Consider the following 24839-nt stretch of genomic DNA (forward strand, 5'->3'; position numbering starts at 1 on the left):
AATTAAAATAGCAGATATGCCTCCTTGACAATGGTAACTATGAAGTTGAAATTAGGAGTGGCAATTATAGCTAATTTTGCGTGGCCTGGTACATAGCAAAAATGGATGCATTGAGAATACTGGGTATCAGAAAGATGAACAGCACAGGATAATACTGCTTCTCTGTACTGAAGAATTTTGGTCTTATTTACAAGTTGTGTTACTGTCTTCTGTGAAACGATAAGATTTAGACTCATTGGAAAGAATTTGGTTACGTTGTTAAGCAATCCATATTTTTGGTTCCAGAAGCACGTTGTATTACATTGCAAATATAAAGGCAAACACTAAGGAAAGAAATTATGAACCGAACATCTCACTGCTTACTTAAATTGAAGCTGATAGGCAAGATTATAATTGAACATGAAATGGTTACGATCCTGTGCACACTTACCTGGAAGTAAGTCCCATTGAAAAGAATGAGATATGTAAATAATATGTTTAAAGTAGATGAGAAAAATAATTTAGTACAGAATTTTCAAGGTATGAAAAGGAATTATTGGGAAATAATGAGAAGTTATTATTTTGCATATATAAACTGTTGATAGAATGGCACACAAAACACGAAGAAATAAAATGAGTAATGATAAAATGGGCACAAGATATCAGGCATAATATCCAACTTCTGTTTTGGGAAAAATTATGGAAGGAAGATCTAAAATTCACAGCGTGCTGTTCATTGAAGGAAAACTATATGAAAATGATGTATAGATGGTATTTGACACCAGTAATATTAGCTAAAACGTATGGAACTGCTTCTAATGTATGTTGGAAATGTAAAGAAAAAGAAGGCACGTTCTACATATGTGGTGCAAGATAACTAAAGCATTCTGGGAAATGATATATAATGAATTGAAGAAAATGTTTGAAATAACTTTTGTAGAGGGGAAGAGGCTTTTTTGTTAGGCATTTTAGGTACAGAGATTCTGAAAGAGCAGAAAAGACCATTTATGTATGTGACAACAGTAGCAAGAATATTACTGGCCCAGAGATGGAAAGAAGATAAGGTTCAAACCAGAGAAGAATGGCTAATGAAGATGATGGACTATGCCGAAATGGTAAAATTGACGGGGAGAATGAGAGACCAGGATGAGAAGAAGTTTAAGAAAGAATGGGGAAAATACATAATTTATTTAAGAGAACACTGTAAACAACTAAAAACTTTGGCAGGATTAGAGTAATACTTGTAACGTACGAAACACAACAGAAAAAGGTAATAATATTGTTAACAAATTAGATAAAAAATGGATAAGCTGAAAGAAAAAGGGATTGACATTGAAAACCAGAGAAGGGCAGTGGGAAGTCTAGGGATTCTGAGAATCCTAAATGTGAAGGCGAATGATATGTTTAAATTGAAATATGTTCTGTAAAACTCAATAAAACATATTTATAAAAAAGAAAAAAGAAATAATGAGACTTCTGAGAAAATGTGCATAGGAAGCTGTAAAGCAGTCAGACAAGGACTGGACAGCGTATATAAAGTATATTTCATTGTGAATCTTCTAACTGAAGTCATTTTTAAGGGCAGCCATAACTGCAACATTTGACATTACCAAGACTGGAATGTCTGGATATTTAGCTGCTTATTGCTTTAGATCAGGGAAGGGCAAGCTGCAGCCCTCCATAAGAGCCTGCTGGATCAGGCCAATGGTCCACCCAGTCCAGCATCCTGTCCTCAAGGGGCCAACTAGATGCCTCTGGGAAACCTACATGAAAGATTCAAACACAAGAGCGCTCCAACTTTGTTGAACATCCATGAGTTCTAGTGTTATGAGAGTGGGAGAAAATAATTTCTCTATGCACTTTCTTCATGTTATACATAATGAACTTCTATCAAGTCACTTCTTACTTGTAGTCTCTCTAAACTAAAAATCTCACAATGCTTCAACCTTTCGTCATAGGAGAGTCACTCCATCCCCTTTATCGTTGCCATTTTCCGAACCTTCTCCAGCTCTACAATCTCCTTTTTGAGGTGAGGCAACCAGAAATGAACACAGTAACAACTCTAGGTGTTGCTGTGCTTTTATCATCCCTTTGGACTGACCACGTTGACTAGGGCTGATGGGAATAGGGCATCCCCAAACCTGCTTCAGACAGAGGGAGAAACATCCTTACTTCTTGCTGGTTAAGATAGAAGAAACCGTGCCAGAAAAAAACCCCCAGGAAATTGGAAAATCTTTCTCAGCTTTTTTGTTGTTGGAAAAATAGAAAAGCAATAACCATCTTGGTGACACAAAACAAACTACTCCAATCTGTGAAATGCTCTCAGTTTATTCAAAACTTTGACTATTTGATAAAATTTTCAAACAAAGCAGAAGGAAAGGAAAACTGTCATAGCCATGTTCACCAGAACTCATGCGGGGGAGACACCACACCTAGCGCATGCATGGGGTCAAGCGATGCTGGGGAAGACCAGGCCACAGGCACACCACGGGACACCACGCCCACAAGGGATCATGCGTCAGGATGCAAAGGGGCAAGGTGGGGAGGCAGTAGCACGACGAAGCACCCAGAAATGCCATGATCCTGAACAGGAGAGCAGGTGAAACCTAAGAAAGGGGGCTGGCTTGGAAATCGGTTCTCAAATATTTGCCAAGTGCACATTTCCTTCTCCTGGACTTTCACCATCATGTCCTTTATTCCAGAACGTGACAGCTGCCTCCCTAACTTAGGAACTTTCTTCCATGCTATGGAACTCGCAGTGGACAACCTCAGACCACATCTCCAATCAAGTCTCTGCTTCTTCCTCTCACCTCCCTCTGCCCTCGCTTCTTCCTCTACGGTTCTGACGGCTGCCTCGCTCAGGTCCTAGCTGCCATGCTTCTTACAAAGCTACATATGGGCTGGTGCAACTGCTGAAATGGTTATCCTCGGCCTGGCCTAGAGCTAGTAATTACTACTTTGCAAGTGGAAGGTTAGTGGCCACCTTCTCTGACAGAGCCCCTGCACCTTTAACAGCAGCCTGGCTCAACACAGAAAATAAACAGGTGAAAAGCACTATAGCTCATTGGTAGAATATTTGTTCAGCCTGCTGACAGCTCCAGTTTCAACCCCTGATGTCTTCAGGTAGGCCTGGCAGGGCCAGACTAGGGATGAATGAATCTGCTAATTTCAGTTTCTCATTTTTCCCAATTCTCCACATTTTCACATTGTCATTGTCCACCCAGGGACAGCTGTGGCCAGGATTCCTGCAATCCAGGGGGTTAGACCAGATGACCCTAACTCTATTCCAACTATGATTCTATGATACACATTAGTTTATACAGTATATAAAAAAAATAAAGTCTGTGTGAGAATTCATAAGCATTATAGTGCAAATGTCTCCTAATATGTACATTTGTGTAAGCATTATTGTACACTACTTTAGCTAGGGGCTCATTTATCCACACACATCCTTCCTCCAGCTTTCCAGGCATAGTTCATGTTTTAAAGCTTCATGTCTGAAAGCTTTGTTGCCCTGGAGCTTTCGACATGAAAACTGCTCTTTACCACCAAACTGGAGCAATCCATGGAAAACCCAAATGGCTGTTTGTTGCACTTCAGCTTTAAAGAGCACTCAGACACAGTGTTTTGAAGTGCAGACCTGTGCCTGGAAAGAGTGGGGCAAAAGTAAGTGTGGATCACACCTGTTGCATTGATTTTTATGCATGTTTATTTACCTTACTATATGCACCTTTTGCATCTTACTTGGTGGATAACCTCTTTGCATTTCAGCTCACACAATGTTCTGTAAAGTGTGAATTAGGTAATTTTGCCCATCAATGCAAATTGTGTCAAACTCCTGCCCCATGCCTTTGCTGGATTAAGACATTTTGCTGCCTGAAGGAAGGAGCAAGATCACACAAATTCCCTGGTACAGAAGCTGCCCAGGCAGCTGAATCTCACTTAAACACAGACTCTGGGCCACCATTATCCACTGTTCCTGGGGGCAAAAGGCCAGTTCCGAGTAAGGGTTTGCAGACCAGGCTACGTGGCAGGCGCAGCTCTGCCCTTGAACATCCCGGTCCCCTCACTCTGCCTGACGGAAGGGCTGGTGGCCCTTGCTTGAAAAGATTCCTGTCTTAAACCTGAATTTCCCATCTTTCTATCTCCCTGTCGGAAAAGTGGCAGCTGCTTGATTTCTCAGGGTCAGGCTCTCAAGAAAAGGCAGAGGAACAGAGCCATTAAAAAGGGGGGGGGGTGGCCATCTTGCTGAGGTGATGTAACAACACCAGCGCGTTCAGACTGTGAAAAGTCTTGTCATGTGTAAAATGAAATGTCAGAGCCAGGCCTGCCAGGCCTAACCGAAAGAATCATTTGTTTCCCTACACTTTCACCTCTTCCTCCAGCTTTTCGTTCTTTTTTCAGCACCAGCTAAGTTTTTCCATCTTTTCTTGTGGCTCAGTTATATGCACCCACACATCCATCCACACCCACACAGACCGCTCAGAAAAACAGATGGATTCATTTCCCATGCAATTTGCAATGATTAGTAATGATCTTTCGCTGATGGACAGGGATGGGGTTTTATAACTCAGGTCTGCCTTTCCTTGCGGCTTATAGCAAGTCACTCTGGGGGTGAGATGGAATATTCAGAACAAAAAATCACTCATGGAACCAGGAAGGTCCAGTGAGCGCGCGCGCACACACACACACACACACACACACACAAACAAACAAGCAAACACAATTCACCTAACATGTAGGCCTCAAGACACCTAGATTAGCATTTCTCTTAGAACTCCATAGAAATTCCCTGAGCACAGGCTTGTGTTAGACTAATAGCCAGCATTACAAAAGGCATGTCTTGTATTCATAGCTGATTCAGAGGGAAGGATTCCACCTACTGAAGCAGAAACATCAACTTTTCTTCCACCCAATCCAGGTCTAGGACCAGGACCTTTTGGGTTCTGGGATTTGAATTTTCAAGATATATCTGCTAAGCATGTGACACTGTCTGTAATGTGTCAGTGAGGGCAAGAGAGGTGGACCTGACTCCTCTACCAACAAATAAGAGAAAAGAGCCCAAAGTGGAGCATTGCCTTATTCAGTTGGAGAAAACAAGTCACAAAGAGAGGGGGAGCTGCAGGGCAAGAATTAAAGTGCTGAAGGAAAGTGGGGTATAAAATGTCTCTTGAAAAGAGGTGCAGGAACTAAGAAAATGTTGCTTGATTGTCTTGGAACCCTCTTCTCCCAAGCTGTCATTTCAGAGAAGAGATTTTGCTCAGGAGCACAGCACAGAAGGAAAGGGTTAAATCTCCCTTTCCCACCCACTTGATGCAACCCTATTAATTTTCAGGATGCTATTTGCATTTTTTTAAAAAAAAACCATGCATGTTAAAGATTCATTTTAACGTCACCTCTTATGTAGCCCTGACATTTTCGCAATTGACTCATGGTGCAAGCCACACATCCAGTCAGAAGTAAGTCCCACTGAATTCAATGGGACATAACTCCAGGATAATGGGGTATAGGATTGCAGCCTTAAATTGCTTTTGCATTTCTCATTTGGGACTGCTGTGTGCAGGCACTCTTCCTACTTCTACTCTCTCAAACCTGGGAATATCTCTTTGAGATTGCCAGATCCGGTCCTGGAATACAGGAGAGAAACACGAGTGGTTTTTAGTACAGCACTTGCAACTTTACCTGAGCAGGGAGAGTGAATTGTTAGGACTCTAATCCAGCTGTAATCAATGAATGTATCAACTAAAGGGCAAGCTGGCCTCTTTAAAGAGGTGTGTGGTGCCCCCTGATGGAGTCCACAGGTTCAGGAAAACAGCACTGATCTGGCAGATGTGAGATGGCATCGTCTGGAAGAGATCTGGAATATCAATCCCAATTTATTTATTTATTTATTTATTTATTTATTTATTTGGTTGGTTGGTTGGTTGGTTGGTTGTTTTTTTTTAATATCCACAATCTCTTTCTCTGCTTCCTTGTTCTCAAAAGTTTGGCTTTCCAGATGGGGAAAAGCAAATAAAACAGGTTTTCAACATGCAAATCAGGGACAGTTTGAAATTGGGGCCGGGGTGTGTGTGTGTGTGTGTGTGCGCTGCAACAAGACTTTACTCTGAAACAAAGGGCGAGTATAACAAGAAAGGACTTGCTAATAAGCAATCACCCTTTCTATCCAGCTGACTTCTGAATTCCTAGCTTACGAAATTAATAGCAGTTGGCTCTGAGTGATGGCAGACACAATATTACATTGTAAGCGGATCATTTATTAATTTGGGCCCCTCTTCCCCCTAAAGAGCTTGAGAACAACACTACCATCACCAACACCACTTTAAAGTCTGAAAGACCAAGATGGTTAATTTGCTTAATTATACCATCTGGAATTACGTAACAAGGCAAAAGGGGAATCATCTGGTCTAGCATCCTGTTCTCAAACTGGCCAACCAGATGCCTGAATGGGAAACCTGCAAACAAGACCCAAACCCAAGAGCCCTCTCTCATCCCATGGTTTCCTGCGACAATTGAGGCAAAGCATAGCCACCGTGGTTAGTAGCCATTTGTAAATGAATGCATTACTAGGTACTTAGGAAGCAGGTAGATGGCTCTGTCATGGTAGATGTTAGGGTGTTGATCGAGCCAGTTTGCAATCACAAACAAAGCTTGGGGTTACTTATTATTGGCTGTGCAAATGGCTTGTTCACAGTTCCTTCACTCATATAACCAAGAATGAGGTTGAATCAGGTCTTCACTGAGAGGCTGTTATCCCTTTTACTGGAAACAGTAGGGTATAAACCTTGTATGCTCATTGCTCCAGCTCCCATCAACTCCAGCCAGTACGGCCAATGGTCAGAGATGGTGGGAGCTGCAGTCCAGCAACATCTGGAAGGCACCAGGTTGTCTAACCTTGTTCCAGACACTGGACAATGGACAGATATAAAGCCATGAGATTGTACCCTTCTGTGACCCAGTGGCATGCCAGACTTTGTACGAAGCCAATTGGCATGGTCATACTGTAGGATTTGCCACCACCTGCAAATCCTCTTTATATCAATATTACTTTAATTCTGTTCTGTGATTTTTAGTGATATGATTTATTTATTCTTACGTAAACTGCTTTGAGGTCGCTTGGTGATGAAAAGCTTCACATCAACACACTAAATAATAATTAAAAAACCCAACTGTTTTAAAGAACTCAATGCCTATTGCCTACTAACAAACCAAGAGCCAAACTCTGGCACACGTCCCTAATTTTCCTCTTTTTGCTGGCAGGGATCGCTGCACTCGGCGTACCAAGAAATTAGCTCCTGTGTCTCTGTCCCTGGATGGATGGGTATGCCTGGGTGCAAAGTGGCATTGTGCCAAGGTTCCCTCTCTTTGGGGGCGTACGGTTTCTTTACCTTTTCGCTACACTTTCTGATGGTGGACGTGAGCTCACTCACTACCATGTCCACACACTTCAGACATGGCTCATTCAGTTTCTGCACCTGCTTTTTCACTATGGCTTCAAAAGCGAGGTCAGGCGTGAAGAGACCCGTTCTGCGTGGCGAAAGGAGCAGGGAAGGAGAGAAGCAAGAAGAAGAAGAAGAAAGGAGTGCGAAGCAGACGGAGGAGGAAAGAAAGAGATCGGACAGAGGGGAAGGAGGGGAAGAAAGGAAGAAAGAGAAAGAGAAAGGGAGAAGAGAAAAACACAAGGCAAAAATGAGATTTTGGTTCACTCCACAGGCCAGGGATAGCCAATGTGGTGCCATCCAGATGTTGCTGGACTCCCAGCTCCCACCACCCCTGACCATTGGTCAAGCTGGTTGGAGCTGAAGGGTGCTAATGTCCAGCAGCATCTGGAAGGAACGATGTTGTTTATCTCTGCCTTAGGCAAATGTAACCCAAGTGAGCATCACTAAAGGACCCAAAGTGCTGCCAAGCATCAGGTGGATTCTACAGGAGGAAGAAAAGATGGAATGAAAAACTGCAAGCCAGGGTGTGGCCAGTGAAATGGACAGATGGGTAAATGCAGGGATCCCTTCCTCTCCAACCCTACCGCTCTCTCTGACTCCTGAAAAAATGAAGCCTTCATCTCCCTATTGAGAGTCTCACTGGGGCCTCAGGTCATTTCTCATCCACCCTCAAGGTTGCTTTCTATGTGGACACCTAAAAAGCACATACATGCAGCTTAAGGTCCTTGAAGAAGTAACCCTGAAAACGCTAACATATGTGTCAGAGGGAAGACCTACAGCAGCGGAGGAGAACCTGCAGCCTGCCAGATGTTGCTGGACTACAACTTGCATAATCCCTGACCATTGGCCATGCCAGCTGAGGCTGACAGGAATCAAGATTGAATACATGGGGCATCACAGACTCCCTGTCCCTGATCTACAGGCTCTCTTCTGCAGCTTTTACTATGTGTGACTTTTCTCTTGAAGATGAACATGAGTTAAAATTTACCCCTGTATGTTGCCACATAACATGTGTATGCTAGACTTTTGAAAACTCAGAATCATGTATAGTATTCTGTAACCTGCATAATAAAGCTTCTGTACTATAAAGCTGGATTCTGCAGCTTGCGTAAATCAGGTGCCAACTGTTTCCCCCTCCCTGTGTGCTTTCATAAGGGAACAGCTGCCAAACAGCTACAATGGTGTTTCTTACCTTTTGAGTCTGAGTATAAAAATATTGGTGTGAGGAGACAAGGCGTGTTGTCACCAGCTTTGGCCTCACTTTAGAATATACTGTTAATTGTCTTACTGCATGCTTACTTTTGATATATTTCAAATGAATTGCTATTTGATGACTTGCTAGCGTTATGTTGCAGTGATATCCTTTTCGTTGGTTATTGTACTACTGTACAATCTTGAATTCCTGGCTGCATCTGCAAAACCTACCATTGGCCAATTAGGCACAGTTCCCTCCCCTCAAAAAACACCCCAATGTACATTTGCATGTGCTACTTTCTGTTTATAGATAACATGTGTACAGGCCGGTGACCAAGATGATAAAAGGCCTGGAAACTCAACCTTATAAGGAACCGTTTGGGGAGCTGGGTATGTATTGCTTAGATGAGAGGTGATATAATAGTCATCTTCAAATACCTTAAGGGCTTCCACATGAAAGATGAAGCAAGCTTGTTTTCTCCTGCTCCATAGGGTAGGACCCGAACCAGTGAATTTATAAAACAAGAAATGAGGTTCCAACTAAACCAAAGAATGGACTGCCTTAGAAGATGGTGGACTCTCCTTTACTGGAGGCTTTTAAGAAGAAGTTGGGTGGTCACCTGCCAGGAAACCTTTAGCTGCGATTCCTGCATTGCAAGGAATCGGACTAGATAACCCTTAGGGTCCCTTCCAATGCTACAAATCTATTATTCTATTATTCTAAGTTGGTCAGCTGCCTGCCCTGCACAGAACTGCCCCTGAAGGAGCAGGTACACAGCTGAAGAGTGTTTCTGGGACCAACATTGTCCTAGAGGCCCACATAAACTGAGTGGCTAGAAATGCTTTTTCCCGGCTGCAGTTAGGATGGTAGTTCTGACAGGTGAGGAGGAATGAAATGGAAAAGGAAATGGCTGGCTGGCTACCTGAACAACAGCACTTTATGCTGCACCATTTTGGTACAGTTTCCACTTGTACAGGGTTATGCTGGGCTAAACAACGCTCTTTACTCTCTCTCTCTCCCTCTCTCTCTTTCTCTCTGAGACACACACACACACACACACACACACAGCGCCAAGGGCCTCAGTCACAGGCAAATTCAAACTGCAAGTGTTGGTTCTGTAAGAACCAGTGATAACAATCTTTATCTGTCTGCATTCTTTCCAACTTTTCCATTCTTACCTGTTTCCTAATTGCTTAGAACAATTGTGGGGAACCTTCAGCCCTCCAGATATTATTTGACTACAATGCCCATCAGCCCAATCAAGCATGGCCAATGACTAGGGATGGTGGGAATTGTATTTCAGCAACACTTGGAGGGCCAAAGGATCCTCACACCTCTGCATACCCAGTCCTCACTAGAAAGAAGGAAACTGTTCTTCATGACCGTTTTAGAAAGGGTTTCACTACAGATACCGATTTGCTCTTGTTGGGGGAGGACGAGAGAAATAAGATAAAGAGGAAAGAATGTGAATAGCACAAACAAACAGAAAAGGAGATTTGTAGAAAAGCAGGGAATGGTGATTAACCAATGGGAAAATTAACAGAGAAGGTACAAGTGGAGTGGGCAGGGGCATGAAAAATTGGCCCTTCCAATCCAGTTATTCAGATGACACTGCATACTTGGCAGCCTACCGGCTTGTGTTTAATCAGGCACTAATGGCAAGATTTCTGGGTGCTCCCCACAGCCACAGACCCCCCCCCAACACCCACATAAGGAGAGCAGGGTAAAAAACAAAAGTCCTCCCAGCATTCTAGAACTTCAAGGAACCTATGACAGATGCGCTCACTTTTGTTTGCTCCCAATCTGAGCCCAAGAATGATGACAACCGGTCATTGTGGCCTCTTGCCTAAGCACCAGGCATCTCCTCATTTGCCTGGACTCAGTCTTTGCCACAAATAACATTCTAGAATACTCCATCTTTCACCCTGCCCAGTTACCTGTTCCCAAATGGCCACCAGTTCGTCCAACATGCCAAGGGTTCCAAGCGCTCACACTCTAGAGAGTCAAAGGCCTTTTTAAAATTAAATAAATAAATTCCAGTACCTGGGTGTCTGCCTGAAAGGAGCATAGAATGACTAAGAGAAGGAACACCTGTCTCTCCTGTATTTCTCTGCACCTGCAGTCATTTGGAATAAAATGGGGTGAGGTTATGGTACCTCTCCCATGACAGCCAATCATAGCCTAAGCGAATGAAAGATGGAAACTTCCAAGGCAACTCATTCCAAGAGACTGAGGAGAGAGTGGTGGGCAATCAAGAGAGGAGAGATGTCTTTAGTTTAGTTCTCTTCAGCCAGTTGCTGCTCTTCCAGGACAGGACACAAACCAAGCCAATCAGAAAATGTACCAAGCAGCAGAGGTTTTAGAACAGACCCATGTGGCTTTGGAGCCCTCGGGAATTGAAAACCCAAGATATAAAGATACATTTATTAGCGGTGGAGACAGACCAAGTGCTTTGATAGTATTGTCATTGGTCTTCAAAAAATGTCATATATTTTTCTTTCTTGAGATGAGCTCTGCTGGTGGTGGTGGTGAGGGGAAAGTGTTCTGCAGGTTTCTAGGATGGTTCTACCTGAACTGGGGAGAAGCAGATGTGAAAACGCATTGGCTAGCTTCCAGGACATCACCAACACACTTTTTGGTAAGATGAAGGATAACATATATATTTACAACAATATTATGTGCTACTCTAAAAAAGAAAAAAAGTCTGACGTTTGAAGGCACTAGGTGTTCCAGCCTGGTGTGCATGTCTCTAAGAGATGTTGTGAAGCCAAGGCAAAGAGCCAGCTGTAGTCACTCTGGGAATGCTAAATCTGTTTTCACCCTAAGCTTTGTTTCCTATCTATATCCTATTCTGAAGACCTGAAATCTCCAAAGGAAGCTCTAATGGAGAAATCAGAAGCAAATGGAGAAATCAGGTAGGATTCTGGTGAAGCTGTGGGAGGTGGGGACAAGAATGCAGCCTGTTCTTGTTGGGTTCTTTTTTTTTTAAGTATAAAATTTTCCTCCTGTTTGAGGGCCAGCTGAATGCATTTGTTCCTCATGGTGCAATAAGTTGTAGTGGGGCCCAGGATTCTAGAGCTCATGAAGAAATGGCTGTGCTTTGTTTGACGGAAGGAAAGCTAGCCACACCCCTTAAGCTTCCCCATCTCTTTCTGATTGGCTAGGGAACTCCAGCCTGGATTCGCTCAGTTCTAGTCATGCTGTTAAGGACGGTAGTTAGAAAATACAACAAAAGGTCACTGCCAGGCAGGGTTGTCACCCAGATCACAAATGCTGTGCTTCAGCCAGAGGGGATGTGGGCAAGAGCATGTTGGGATTCCATGCTCCCTTTCGGGGTTACCTTCTTGGTGCACTGTCTAACGGTATTGATTAACTCCGAAATCACCATATCCACGCATTTCAGGCAAGGCTCTTTAATCTTCTTCACCTGCTTTTTCACAATGGTCTCAAAGGCCATGTCGGGCGTGAAGAGACCGGTTCTAAACACCCCGGTGGGGAGGGGACAAGACAAAGCGGGAGGAAGACAGGGCAAGAGGAGTGACACAGCATTACAGATCAACTTCAGAGCAGTCGCTCATATCACAGAGAAGCAGCTTGGGGTGTGCTGGGTGAGACTTGAAAAATCAGGAAGGAAGAGAAGAGCTCTCTGAGGGCTACATAACCCACTTCCCCACATGGATAAGGCCAGGGGTGGACACTGTGGCTCTCCCAGCTACCATCAGCTCCAGCTGATGTAGTCAGGGATGTAGGGAGCTGAAGTGATGGGCCAACCTCTGGCTTAGATGGAGAGGAGATGGCCTTCCTGTCCCAGCAGGCTTTGGGCCTTCCAAGCTGACCCTTCTTCTGCCCTGCTGCACTGTTCTTTGAGCATTGCTTGCAGCAGGAGGGGGGAACCTTTGGCCCTCCAAATCAGGGGTGAGGAACCTTTGGCTCACACTCTCATAAAGGCAACCTTCCCAGGGCTGCATGCTGCAGTGGATGGGGCCAGAGGCTGAGCAATGGAAATGACTTTTACCTTTGTACAGAACTTTACATCCCAACCATGCAAAAGTCAGGTGTTTCTACACAAACACACACACTACCAATCCATCCACCATCTAAGCAAGTGAGAGGCATTATCTCAGTTCAACAGCACATTCAAACCAATCAAAAGCCTTTGAGGAGGGCCCAGAGCAGGGCCTGGCAGGGGCTAGATTAAGAGGCTTAGAGGGATGTATTTGGCTCCCTTGCCTGCACAAAACCTTGTTGGACTCCAATTCCCACCACTCTTGACCAGCTTGGCCAATGGCCAGGGATGATGGAAGTTGTAGTCCTACAAGACGTAAAGGGCCACTGGTTCCCCACTTTTTCATTAGGGTTTTAGCTAGCTATTGTTTTCAATTTGTTCCCCTTGTAGCTTGGCATGTGCTACTTTATGCGGTTCTACTGCTGTGCTGGCTGAGGATGATGGGACTTGTAGTACTAAATTTTCCCAGGGCACCAGGTTGGTGAAGGCTGCCCTTGTCATTGCAAGGAAGGAGGAAGAGAAGAGGCTCAAGTAGCGGGAGCAGTTCTGCCACCACCACCACACCTAGTTAGTCCCTTAGATTGTGTATCTTTTCTAATGACACACTTGCAGTGAGGGCAGAGGGAGCAGAGCATCAGATGAGAACAGAGCCAAGAGAACTTTGAGGCTGATTATCACTGCATACAGAAGCAGCAGCAAACGTGTATCCCGACTCAACCTTTACGATGTGGGCCTTAGGCAGGATGCATACCCCATCATGAGTTGCTCATCGTGGAAAACTTAAAGTGCTGAGAACTCATGGGAAGTGAGAGGAGCAAAATGCACCTCAGGGCTGCTCTGTCCCAGCTGGCATGCCAAGAACCTCCTCCCCTTCTTAATCAGGCCAAACTACAGCCAGCCCCTGGGCTTGGTGCAACATCAAAGCCATAAGCCTGAAGCTGGTGCTATCCAGATGTTTTGGTCTACAGCCTTCATAATGCCAACCAGTGACCGCATGAAGCAAGACTGAAGAAACATCTGGAAGGCATCAGGTGGGGAAGGCGGTCTAAATGGGTCCTGCAAGTATGACAGGCCTGTTTTACCCCAGTGCAGGTTGCAGACAGAAGTGGCCTCACCACCAGAATGGAAAACTGAGCCATTGTAGATAGGGGGGAAAGCAACATGAAACAATAGCCAGGGTGGGATTGCTTCCTGGGGTACTTATTCTTGCAGAGGACATCACTTCCCCTTCCACACTGAATGGAAAGGCAGCTTTATTTTACATGCTCCTGCCTCAGGGAAACAGGAAGCAAGCCAACAGGGATCCATAGTGGAACCTACCCACAGGTTTCAAAGCCAACCACCTCGGCAGGCACTTCTGCCCGTCTACCAACCTACCATACCTCTGACGTCTTCAGGACCCAGCCCTGGAAGTCCTAGAAATACTGTCAAAGAAACGGCGCAGAGGCAGCCTGCCTCCATTGCATTGATACATGCCTGATTCCATGGATGTTCTTGATGGCGTAGCTGATCTCTCTTCGCAGCTCCTTCTCATCAAATTCCATCTGCATGGGGAGAAAAAGCCATCAGCACAGCCATTGCAGCATGTTGCTACAAGTCTGGACTAGCTCAGTGTGCTCTATGAGGGGCTTCCCTTGTACTTGATCAGGAAGCTGCTATTACTGCAGAATGACAGGCGAGGATCTGGGAGGCCAGGGTTCAAACCCCTACTTGGTCATGAAACTCAGCGGGTGAAGTTGGGCCAGTTACTCACTCTCAGTCTAAACCTACCTCACAGGGTTGTTGTGAGGATAAAATGGGGAAGAGGGGAACTATGTAGGGCAGCCTGAGCTCCTCAGGGCAGGATATAAATGCAATAAATTAAGAAGGTGGGATATACCGTTGCCTCAGGAGAGTGAGGAAAATTCTCAGGGATGATTCACACCCTGGCCGGCACTTTCTTGATCTCCTGCCCTCAGGCAGAAGATACAGAAGCACAATTAGTCACACCAAAAGGGTAAAGAACAGCTTCTATCCGTGGGCTGTTAGGCTGCTGAATGAAAAGATAACAACAGGGCAACTGACTTTCGGGTTTGGTGGGTGTGCGTCAGTAAACGAGGGGAATTAAGACTAAGAGAGCTGAGTGGGGGGAGCTCGTGTAATCTCACTGTATACAAATTGTACAAGTGACAATAAAGTATTTCAATATACATGTAATAAATTAAGTAAATAATAAATAAGCTCAAGAGCAAATGGCCTCTTGTTGTTTACCTCAGCTCTACAACAGTTCTCTCAAAAGGGTTGTCCCTCAGGAAACTGAAACTTACACCCCTGTTCTTATAGGTTTTCAGGGCCTCACAGAAAGAAGACAGGGAGCACCACCCCAGCTGCTCCAGGGGGTGGGACCCAAACCAATGGATTCAAATGACAAGGGAGGAGATTCTGACGAAACTTTATGGTGGCAAGAGCTGTTTGACAGTGAAACAGGCTCCCTCAGAAGGCGGTGGACTCTTCGCGGGAGGTTTTTAAACAGAGGATAGCTGTCTGTCAGGGATGCTTTAGCTGCAATTCCTGCATTGAGGGGGTTGGACTAGAAGATCTCAGGGTCCCTTCCTACTGTACAGTTCTATGATTCTATGATTAACAAACAAAAAGGAAAATGGAAGGAAATGAAAATGAAGAAAGCAGCATGTTACCCTGAAGGAAACCAGTTGAGAAGATGAAGCAGAAGAAAGAGGACAGGGAGCAAAAAAGGAAATGCCAGTGCCAGCCTATGCCAGCAACCTCAGAATTCATTCCAGTCGGCATAGCTATTCAACAACCCAGCAGGACACAGAAGGGCTGACTGGGGCTGGTGGAAGTTGTAGGCCAAAATATCTGCAGGGAACTGGATTGCAGAAGGCTGGCCTAGGCAAATGCTAATGAGGGATCCGTTTTACCTTCACCAACTCAAAGGGGAATCTCTCGTGGAATATGCGGTTGATCCTGGCACCTCCAGACAGCTCATAGGTATCGATCTGATCGCCAGAGCCTTCAATGCGCTTCTCGAAGTCAACAGCAAACTGCTGGACCATTCTATGCAGGGAATTAAAGAAGGAAGGAAGAGATTTCATAAATGCAGAACACCCATCCAATTAAAGTTCACTGAAGCCATCACATGTTTTACCGTCAGCTTGTGAGCTGGCTGTGACTGGCCCTTTCTATTGCACACTCCAAAAAAGAGAAAAAAATGTATAAATCATTTGCTACAACATACATGACACAAGCTTAAGAATGGATAGAGCGCCTAGCAGACAGCACTGGCGAGGGCTCAGAAGCCAGGGCGGAGTAGTGATTATAGAGTGCTGGACCAGGACTTGGGGACTGGAGTTTGACTCCCCACTCAGCCAGGAAGCTCACTGGGTGACCTTGGGCCAGTCACCACCTCTTAGTCTAATCTCACAGGGTTATTGTGAGGATTAAAAGAGAAGGGAGAACTGTGTATGCCACCTTGAGCTCCCTGTAGAAACAGGTGGGATATAAATGTAATAAATCAATAAAGTAAATGTACTTATGAGGTCCCAGGAGCCAAATTTAGGTTGCTAGGTAGGATGGGCTTCAAGTGTTTGCTTGCTACTGCTAGAAGCCTCCGAGCCAAGATGGCCTTAGAAGACAGCATTGATATTGTGGATATAAAGGAAACCGGGTGGGAGAGAACCAGCAGGGCACGGTTATCTCTGGTGAAAAACTCAATGGGAAGGACAGGGAAGGACACATCAGAGGTGGTGGCGCTTGGCACGTCAAAGAGGGCATTGAGCCCAGCATGTCAGAAATGTCAGAAAGCGGCAGACTCTTCCATGGTGGTGATACAGGGCTCCAAGAGCAATCTAAGTTTGGGTTACCAGACATCCCCGATTCCCGGGGACAGTCCCCAGATTTGCAAATCTGTCCCCAGACAAATTCTGTCCCTGAAACGTCCCCAGATCTGCAAATCTGCTCCCAGGAAACGTGGCAGCGGCATTCTCAGCAGCCCAAGCCAGCCTGGTAGCGCAGCTGGTTCTGGCTGGCTTCAGGAGCTGCTCACGGCTGTGGCGCCCACCATTCTTCCTCTTCGGAAGTCCCCATATGATGGGTCTTGTGCGCAACCCATCATATGGGGACTTCCGAAGAGGAAAAATGGCGGGCGCCACGGCAGCAAGCAGCTCCTGAAGCCAGCCAGAGCCAACTGCCAGAGCCAACTGTGCTACCAGGCTGGCTCCGGGCTGCTGACTGCCTCTGCCACCACCACTGCCAAAGGGAAACCGGGGACGTCCGGTGGTACACATCTCTTGCCCCTTTCCCTCTTTGTTTTGACTGACTTGGGGAGGCTCAGGAGTCGTGGGCGAGCAGCCGTTGCCCAGTTTTTTAAAAAACTCTGCATTTATGTTTCACAGCGTGCGAAAGAAGGGCTTTGCACTTTTATACAATATGCATGTGTGCTTGGGCCCAGGGTCTTTGGCCTCACCATCTCCACTACTGACTCCCTGATGCTACTCAGCTTCAAAGAAAAGGGGGAGAGTGTCCCCGGATTCATTGAAAAAAAATCTGGTAACCATAATCTAAGTACTCTTAATTAATAGGTCACTCACTGAAGCAGAGCTTTGGTCTTGCGGGCAGGGTCATCAGGGCGGAAGTTCTTGTATTCTTCCACTTCTTTCTCAATGGAGAGAAGCTGGCTCTGGAGTTTGTTTCGCAGACCTGGCAATGTGTCTCGGATATGATTGGTCAGTTGCTGCACAAGGAAAGGAGACCATTGACAAAAATGAGCTAAAATCCCATCAGGCTGGTTGACGCATAGGCAAAAACAAGCTTTGTACTTCAGGATGATGCTTCAGGATTGGATATGCTTTCGTCTCCCCTCCCTGCTTCTTGGGTTTTGTTATCATGCCTTGATAGTTTGTTTTTATGCCTTGATCAGTCAAACTGTGGGTTTGCACAAACCAAAGCTTGCCAGAATTTGAAACCTACTTCAAATCATGCTTTTCCTATTCTTGGATAGGTAAACTGTTGTTTGCACAGGTTAGGAAAATAGATCACAAATTAGGGAGGTAGAGTACATGAGCCTGGTAAAGTCATAGTAGCCAAACCACTGTTTAGCCATTAGGTATGAAGGCAAAAATTAATTGTACTCTTAAATTAGTTTTGTCATCATTGTTTGATGGTCAGCATATAACATTGTACAAGACAGCATATTTTTAATGCTGCACATGTCTGTCAGTTGACATCAACTCAGAACAGACTTTGTCAACCTCCAGATGTTTAGTACTATTGCTCCAACCATTTAGAGGGCACCAGGTTGGTGAAGGCTGTCTTAGGAAAAAAAATTCTCCTGTGTGCAAGAGAAGACAGAATGCCTGTTTGAAGATGGTTCTTGCCACCTGTAGATTTTATAAACAACTGCTTTTAATAATAATAATAATAATAATAATAATAATAATAATAATATCTGCTGCCTTATTAATTAGGGGCGCATTTTTCATCTACTAAAGGTAAAGTAAAGGGACCCCTAACCATTAGGTCCAGTCGTGGCCAACTCTGGGGTTGTGGCGCTCATCTCGCTTTACTGGCCGAAGGAGCCAGCGTACAGCTCCCGAGTCATGTGGCCAGCATGACTAAGCCACTTCTCGCGAACCAGAGCAGCTCACGAAAACGCTGTTTACCTTCCCACCGGAGTGGTACCTATTTATCTACTTGCACTTTGAGGTGCTTTCGAACTGCTAGGTTGGCAGGAGCTGGGGCCAAGCAACGGTTTTAATCAATTAATCTAATGGATTTATGCAGAAGATCGTGACTAGGATTGATAAAGAATCATCTACTTCACATTTTGTTTTTCCGGCTTAACATTTGCAGCTCTCTAAACCGTTCCTCATAGAAGTAGAAACACAAAAGCAGTTTTTAAGTCTCTGAAGGTCTGCCAAGGAGACTTGTTCTCTGTTGCTTCAGAGGGAGCGACTAGAGCCAGTGGGTGGGAAATGCAGGGAACCAAATTCCAGCCAAACATTGAGGCAACCATCCTAGTGGTATGATCTGTTCAGCAGTGAAGCAGATGGCCGTGGAAGCAATAGTGGGTGGTGGCACTTACCTGACCTCCTGACAGCTGCTGCTATACCAGGATGGGGCGTGGGGTGGGGAAGGTGGTGGAGAAGCCCACGCAGTACACTGGCAGGGCCAACCCAACACTCCTGCTAGTATGTTTGTCCCAATCTCCCCGCTGCCTTGCCCCTCCCAGTAAGCAACAGCAACTCAATGGTCAGGGGGTCAGCTAAACACTGCTGCCCTACCACACCATCTGTCCATGCATGAGAGGAAGTGGGGCCTTTTTTATGTGTGGGTAATTAAGCAGAGGCCGGCTGGTCATCAGTCAATAGAGTGGTACCTCTGGATGCGAACAGGATCTGTTCCGGAGCCCCGTTCGCATCCTGAGTAGAATGCAACCTGCAACTGCGCATGTGCGGTCGCGATTCGCTGCGTCTGCGCATGCGTGTGACGTCATTTTGAGCGTCTGCACATGTGCGAGCGGCAAAACCCAGAAGTAACACATTCCATTACTTCCGGGTCACCACGGAGCGTAACCTGAAAACGCTCAACCTGAAGCATATTTAACCCGAGGTATGACTGTAGCTGAATTCTGGATGGTGTATTGTGCAGAGTGGGGAGCTGAGCTAGCTGCTTTCTAGCCCTCTGATCCCTGCACAATCTCAATGTGTTTTGTATTATTCTTTCGGTGGTACCCCAGGCAGAAGTCCCAGCCAAGTCAGCCCTGTGTGCATCAGCCTTTACCTGGTTCAGTACTTTCTGCAGGTAGGGCGTACCCATACGATCGGCCATGTGCCTGTACGCTGGGTGGGTGAGAAAGAACTTCCTCTCTGCAGCCAACGCAGCCTGAATATCCTTCTTTCCATCAATATCCTTCTGGCTTCTGTTGACCACACCAATGTAGCCTAGGAAAGAACAGATCCGAAAGTGCAGGTATCAAAGAGTGATAGACACAAGCTACATGACAAGGATCTGGATGCAACGAGGGACTGAACTGTGTTCAGTAACAAGTTTGGGGGACCTGTGGCCCTCCAGATGTTGCTGGACTACAGCTTATAAGAACATAAGAAGAGCCTGCAGGATCAGGCCAATTGCCCATCTAGCCTTTCTGAATTCTTTATGAAAAAAATAAGGAAAACTTTTGGGTTGCAAACTCATACTTGGAAAAGCTGGCCTGTCTGGCATCGCAGTTGTATGAGTGCTTGATTTATCTGACATGACATTCTGCAATAAAAAAAAAATTGCAACTAAGAAGTCACTGTAAATCAGGGTTCTCTGCCTATGTGGGTACTAAAACAAAATACAGATTTCGCATCCATGCAGAGCCAGATATTCCATTGCAGCTGTCCTAAATTCAACCAGATATAGCCACATTGTGCAAATCAAAACAGTCCCATCTCTCTCATTAGAATCTAAGTTCCTGAGCTATGTTTTATTGTTCTTTTTCAATGCCAAGTGACATTTTTGGTTTTGCAACTGTAAAAATGGTTTTTAATACCACTCTATGTGGGTAACATATTGTGGATTTACAATGTCTGCTTTGAATTCATTCTCAAATGTTTTGTCTTACTTTATTTTTGTTGTTGTTGCTTTTCATTTATGTAGTTTAGTGGAGAAAACAACACTTTGAATGATATAAAACTTTATGTTTAACATGCCCAAATGCTTAAAAATACCTTCCATTGTCAATACAGCTGTCATTTGGTTTAGTACCTATGTAGGTGCTAGGTGAAAATATTGTCGCCCTTAGGCCATGTATTTGAAGATCCATTTTTCAATGAGAAAAAATAAGTTTAGATCAAAATTTAAGCCATTTAGAATTTGAAAAATATTTTGTGCTGTTGCTATTTGATAAATAACAACAAAAAACATAAAAAAGAGAGTTAGGTTAAAAAAAAGTAAAAAATGCACATCAATGTCTTTGGCTTAAGGGCAATGATATTGCTCCATGTCAAATTTCTCTCCAGAAAAGTGCTTCACGACTCAAAAAAGTTTGGGAACCACTAGGCTATGTCACAAAAGTAAGACTACGTAGTGGAAGGGACTTGTAGAAACCTGCTGAAGATCAAAGCGTATGGGTGGCTTCAGAAACGAAGAGATGGTCTTTAAGGGATCCTAGCTCCAAATCGTTGAAAGGACACCTCCAACAATCAATTAGAAATCCAAAGTCAATTGCTGAAGTTCAGGAGTAGCGTCAGCCAACATGGCGTCCTCTAGATGTTATTCAACTACAGCTCTCATTACCTCTGACCACTGGCCATGTTGACTGAGGTTAGCAGAAGTTATAGTAGGAAAAAGCTGGAGGGCACTACATTGGCTACCCCTACTCTGGAGTGTGAAAGGTTTAACCCATTTAGAATTCTCAATGTATTCTTAGCCGATAACAAATGTTGGAAATGTAAAGAGACTGAAGGTACATTCTTTCACCTTTGGTGGACGTGCCCAAGGATTAAGGCTTTCTGGGAAATGATCTATAATGAAATGAAAAAGGTATTTAAATATACCTTCCTGAAGAAACCAGAGGCCTTTCTCCTGGGCATGGTTGGCCAATTGGTGCCAAAGAAGGACAGAACTTTTTTTATGTATGCGACAACAGCAGCAAGAATACTTATTGCAAAATATTGGAAGACACAAGATCTACCCACTCTGGAAGAATGGCAGATGAAGATGATGGACTATATGGGACTGGCAGAAATGACCGGCAGAATCCGAGACCAGGGAAAAGAGTCGGCGGAAGAAGATTGGAAGAAATTTAAAGACTATTTACAGAAATATTGCAAAATTAATGAATGTTAGAATGATGTTGGACAGAAATTAAGTGGTTTCCAGCTGTAATGCTTAAGAGATATGAAAAATAAGGTTTAGAAATAAGTAAAAACTAATGGGGAGAATTTGCGAAATTAACAATTTGAAATGGAATACAAGAAAGGGAGGTATGAGGAGGTCTGGAAAATAAGAGAAAATAAGTAATGGAAATTTTATGTGTTTTTCTTTTATTTGTTTTTGTATTCTTGTATTTTTGTTGTTGTTGTTTTTTCTTTTTGTTTTACAATGTATTATTTTTGAAAACTTCAATAAATATCTTATAAATAGAATTCTCAATGTATTTTCACCCAGACCTGGTGGCTCATCTTGAGCCTGGGAAAACATTTCCTTTCTTCTTCTTTTGAAAGTTTTCCAATGTTGGCAAGAGACATAAATTGTCAGAATGCAAAGAAGGACTAGGAGCTGAAGTGGGCCCTGATATTAGGAGGAGAATGAAAGCGAAAAGAGGAAAACACAAAAGTCCTTGCCTCTCCGTAGTGGAAGCAGTTTGTTCTCTAGGACATCACGAGCATCAGTTCCTTCGTCCATCAGGTCCAATTTGGTGATAACTCCAATGGTACGCTGGCCTGTTAGATAATAAGCAAACAATGAGAGTTATGGGGTAGTAAATTGACCTATTTCATTCCAGTACATATCCTTTCCCACATATGAAGGCCAAGAGGGGACCTGAATTCATGGTTAGTGAGAAAAAAACGATATCCATATATATAATGGGATACCTTATTGCTTGTGGGGAAGAGGGGAGTAGAATAAGCATACACCTGTTTCCAGAAGGGTAGTCATATTAAACAATGAAAGACCTTGTGGCATCTTAATGACCAGCACATTTATGATGGCGTTGCTACAAAGATCTGGGAGCTTATCTGGAGTTAAATAAACAGGATGCAGATTGGGGGAGGGAGGTGAAGCTGGAGGAGTTCTTGGTGCTGTTGTTTGGGATCTCATACAGGATTAGCAATGGTGCCACCTGATTTAGCATTCTGCTTGCTTACAACATGATCTACCTGTATATTTGTAAATAAACTGGACTTAACTGTCAGGGGTCCTTTACCTTTAAATAAACTGTTATTACAAAAACATTCTAAGCACTCACTCTCATTACAAGGAAAACACAAATGTAAAAAATGGCACCCCTGGAACTTTGTGCTGCTTGGAGTGAACCTTTTTGGATGATATTTGCAATAGCCAGTGGTCAGGGGAAGAAAAGGAGACCATTGAGGAAGGAAAGGGACAAACTATGAGAAAAATATAAACACAAGAGCTGAGTTTACCTTGAGGGTCGACTTCTTTAGCAATCTTGAGAGCATCAGAGTTGGCCAGGTCTGAATTTGCTGGGGACACGGCAAGGATGAGACAGTTCTCTTTGGTGACAAACTGCATTAGCATTTCACGGATCTGGAACTCAATGTCAGCAGGCTGGTCTCCAACTGGAACCTTAGTCATCCCGGGAAGATCCACCAGGGTCAGACTCAGGACTAGATAAAGGGAGAGAAAGAGATGCCCAGGCTGGGTGATGCTACTTTGCTATTGGATGTCTCATAGGAATGTAAGAAGTGGGCAGAGTATTCTACAGCCTAGAGAAGAGGTTGTCAATGTGGTGTTCTCCAGATGGGATGACAACTGCCAGGGATGATGGGAATTCTAGTTCAGAAACATCTGGAGGGCCACAGATTCCCCACTCACGGTCTAGAATGCTGTTTCGCAGTGTTCAAAACCAAATGTCCATCCATGGGAGCCAATTCCAAGGTCCCTTCAGCCCACCCAGTAAAATATTTGAGGGGGCCAGGCCCCCCCAAAGTTGATGGGGATGGCTATTCAATTGGGTTGCATGCACCCCATGTGGGGTTAATTATGCAGTGTGACCTCTCCAATAATTTATTCAAGTTGGTACCCCTGTATCCATCTGTTCCTCTACTTTACTTTCAAACACAGATCCAACCAGATGTCTCTGGGACGCAGGTTGATATGTCAGCGTCCCTTAACCTGCTGCCCTCCAAATGTTTTGCAGCTCTCATCAGCCACCCACAGCCAGTATGGCCTTAGTGCAGGGGTCAGTGAACTTTTTCAGCAGGGGGCCAGTCCATTGTTCCTCAGACCTTGTGGGGGACCGGACTATATTTGTTTTTTGGGGGGGGGTCATGCAAGAGCACCATGAGCCCCGGTGGCTGCTTACCTGTGTCATGCGAGCAGCAGGGGCTGGTGGCGGCAGTGGAGGGACGATGGACATGCCTTAATGGGTGGGGCTAATGAGAACTGTAGTCTAAGCATCTAGAGGGCCACCAGGCTGGGGAAGGTTAATTAAGTGTCTTTAATCAGCCCTATTCATATTATTATATGCCTTCATCATGGTATTACCTCACCCCAATCATCTTCTTTTATTATGTTGTGAACCACCCCTTGTTCTTTGGATGAAGGGTGATATACAAATTTAGTATATTATTATTATATCATCATCATCCAAACTGAAATGTTCTGGACATTTTACCCTGGAGGAGTTTCACATACAGGAGTTCCACATAATCCCAAGCCTTGGTGGCATCACACAAGATGGAGTCTGAGGCTTCCACCACCCATACTTGGCACAAAGAGGGGACTTACCATGGGGAGAGTAGACTCGCAGATTGATTGGGACAGGAGAGATGCCCTTGTTTGAGCCAGTTATCCTGTCAGTCTCAGCCTCGATCTCCTGACGTATCTCATCAAAGTCAGTGAACTTCTTTCCTTTGCAGTGTAGGAACTCGCCATATTCTAAGGAAGGGGTGGTGGGAGGAAAGGTCAGGTTTGCATTTCTGGTACAGAAAGTATTGGTTTAAAGTGCAGGGATCTTTCCTATTCTAATTAATTCAAGAAATTTCTGGAAACTTCTCTGTGTGGTACACGCTGGAAGTTTCTAGCTGACAAGTAAGACCATTTATCATCTTGGTCACCTCCATGCACATGGTTCCACCTTGTCAAGCTCCTTCGTAAATTGTGGAGCCCAAACTGGACGCTGGACTCCAGCAGTCCAAGGCAGAATAGAATAGTGCTATTACTTTCCATGATTTGGACACTTGATGCAGCCAAGAATAGCATTAGCTTTTTTTTGCTGCTGCATCACAATGTTGACTCATGTTAAGCTTGTGGTCTACTAAGACCTCCTAGATCCTTTTCATATGTACTTCTGGCAAGCCAGGTGTCCTCCATCTTATATTTGTGCATCTTATTATTCCTGCCTAAGTGCAGTACAAGGGTGAGACGCATTTCTATTTCAATTATTGTCATTATTACGAAAGATGCATCTTATAAATAGGGATATGCAATTCAATGCAAATCTTAATCTTCCTTTATTATCTTTTTTTTGTGATGCATTCCTTTCCCC

The 24839-nt window shown here is 44.4% G+C and overlaps 1 protein-coding gene across 21 annotated transcripts in view; it reads right to left on the minus strand.

The window, feature by feature from the left end:
- The window catches only part of DNM1 (dynamin 1), a 131054-nt gene that overhangs the window by 65421 nt on the left and 40794 nt on the right, over positions 1-24839 (minus strand). For 16 of the 21 annotated variants that reach the window (XR_014152677.1, XR_014152678.1, XR_014152679.1 and 13 more), the window contains exons 3-10: positions 24080-24229; positions 22753-22956; positions 21949-22047; positions 19400-19560; positions 17209-17351; positions 15541-15676; positions 14099-14166; positions 11957-12095 (exon numbers count right to left, since the gene is read on the minus strand). Coding sequence is in view for 17 of the 21 variants with exons in the window: in XM_081847540.1 (XP_081703666.1) it covers positions 11957-12095; positions 14099-14166; positions 15541-15676; positions 17209-17351; positions 19400-19560; positions 21949-22047; positions 22753-22956; positions 24080-24229 (1100 nt within the window). In the remaining 4 variants the exon portion in view is untranslated. Of the gene's footprint in view, positions 1-7367; positions 7507-11956; positions 12096-14098; positions 14167-15540; positions 15677-17208; positions 17352-19399; positions 19561-21948; positions 22048-22752; positions 22957-24079; positions 24230-24839 lie in introns of all 21 variants that reach the window. The other 5 variants (XM_081847547.1, XM_081847555.1, XM_081847553.1 and 2 more) reach the window with 1 other exon arrangement.

This window comes from Podarcis erhardii (genome assembly GCF_964252035.2).
Source record: "Podarcis erhardii genome assembly, chromosome: Z".
Classification (NCBI taxonomy): Eukaryota; Metazoa; Chordata; class Lepidosauria; order Squamata; family Lacertidae; genus Podarcis; species Podarcis erhardii.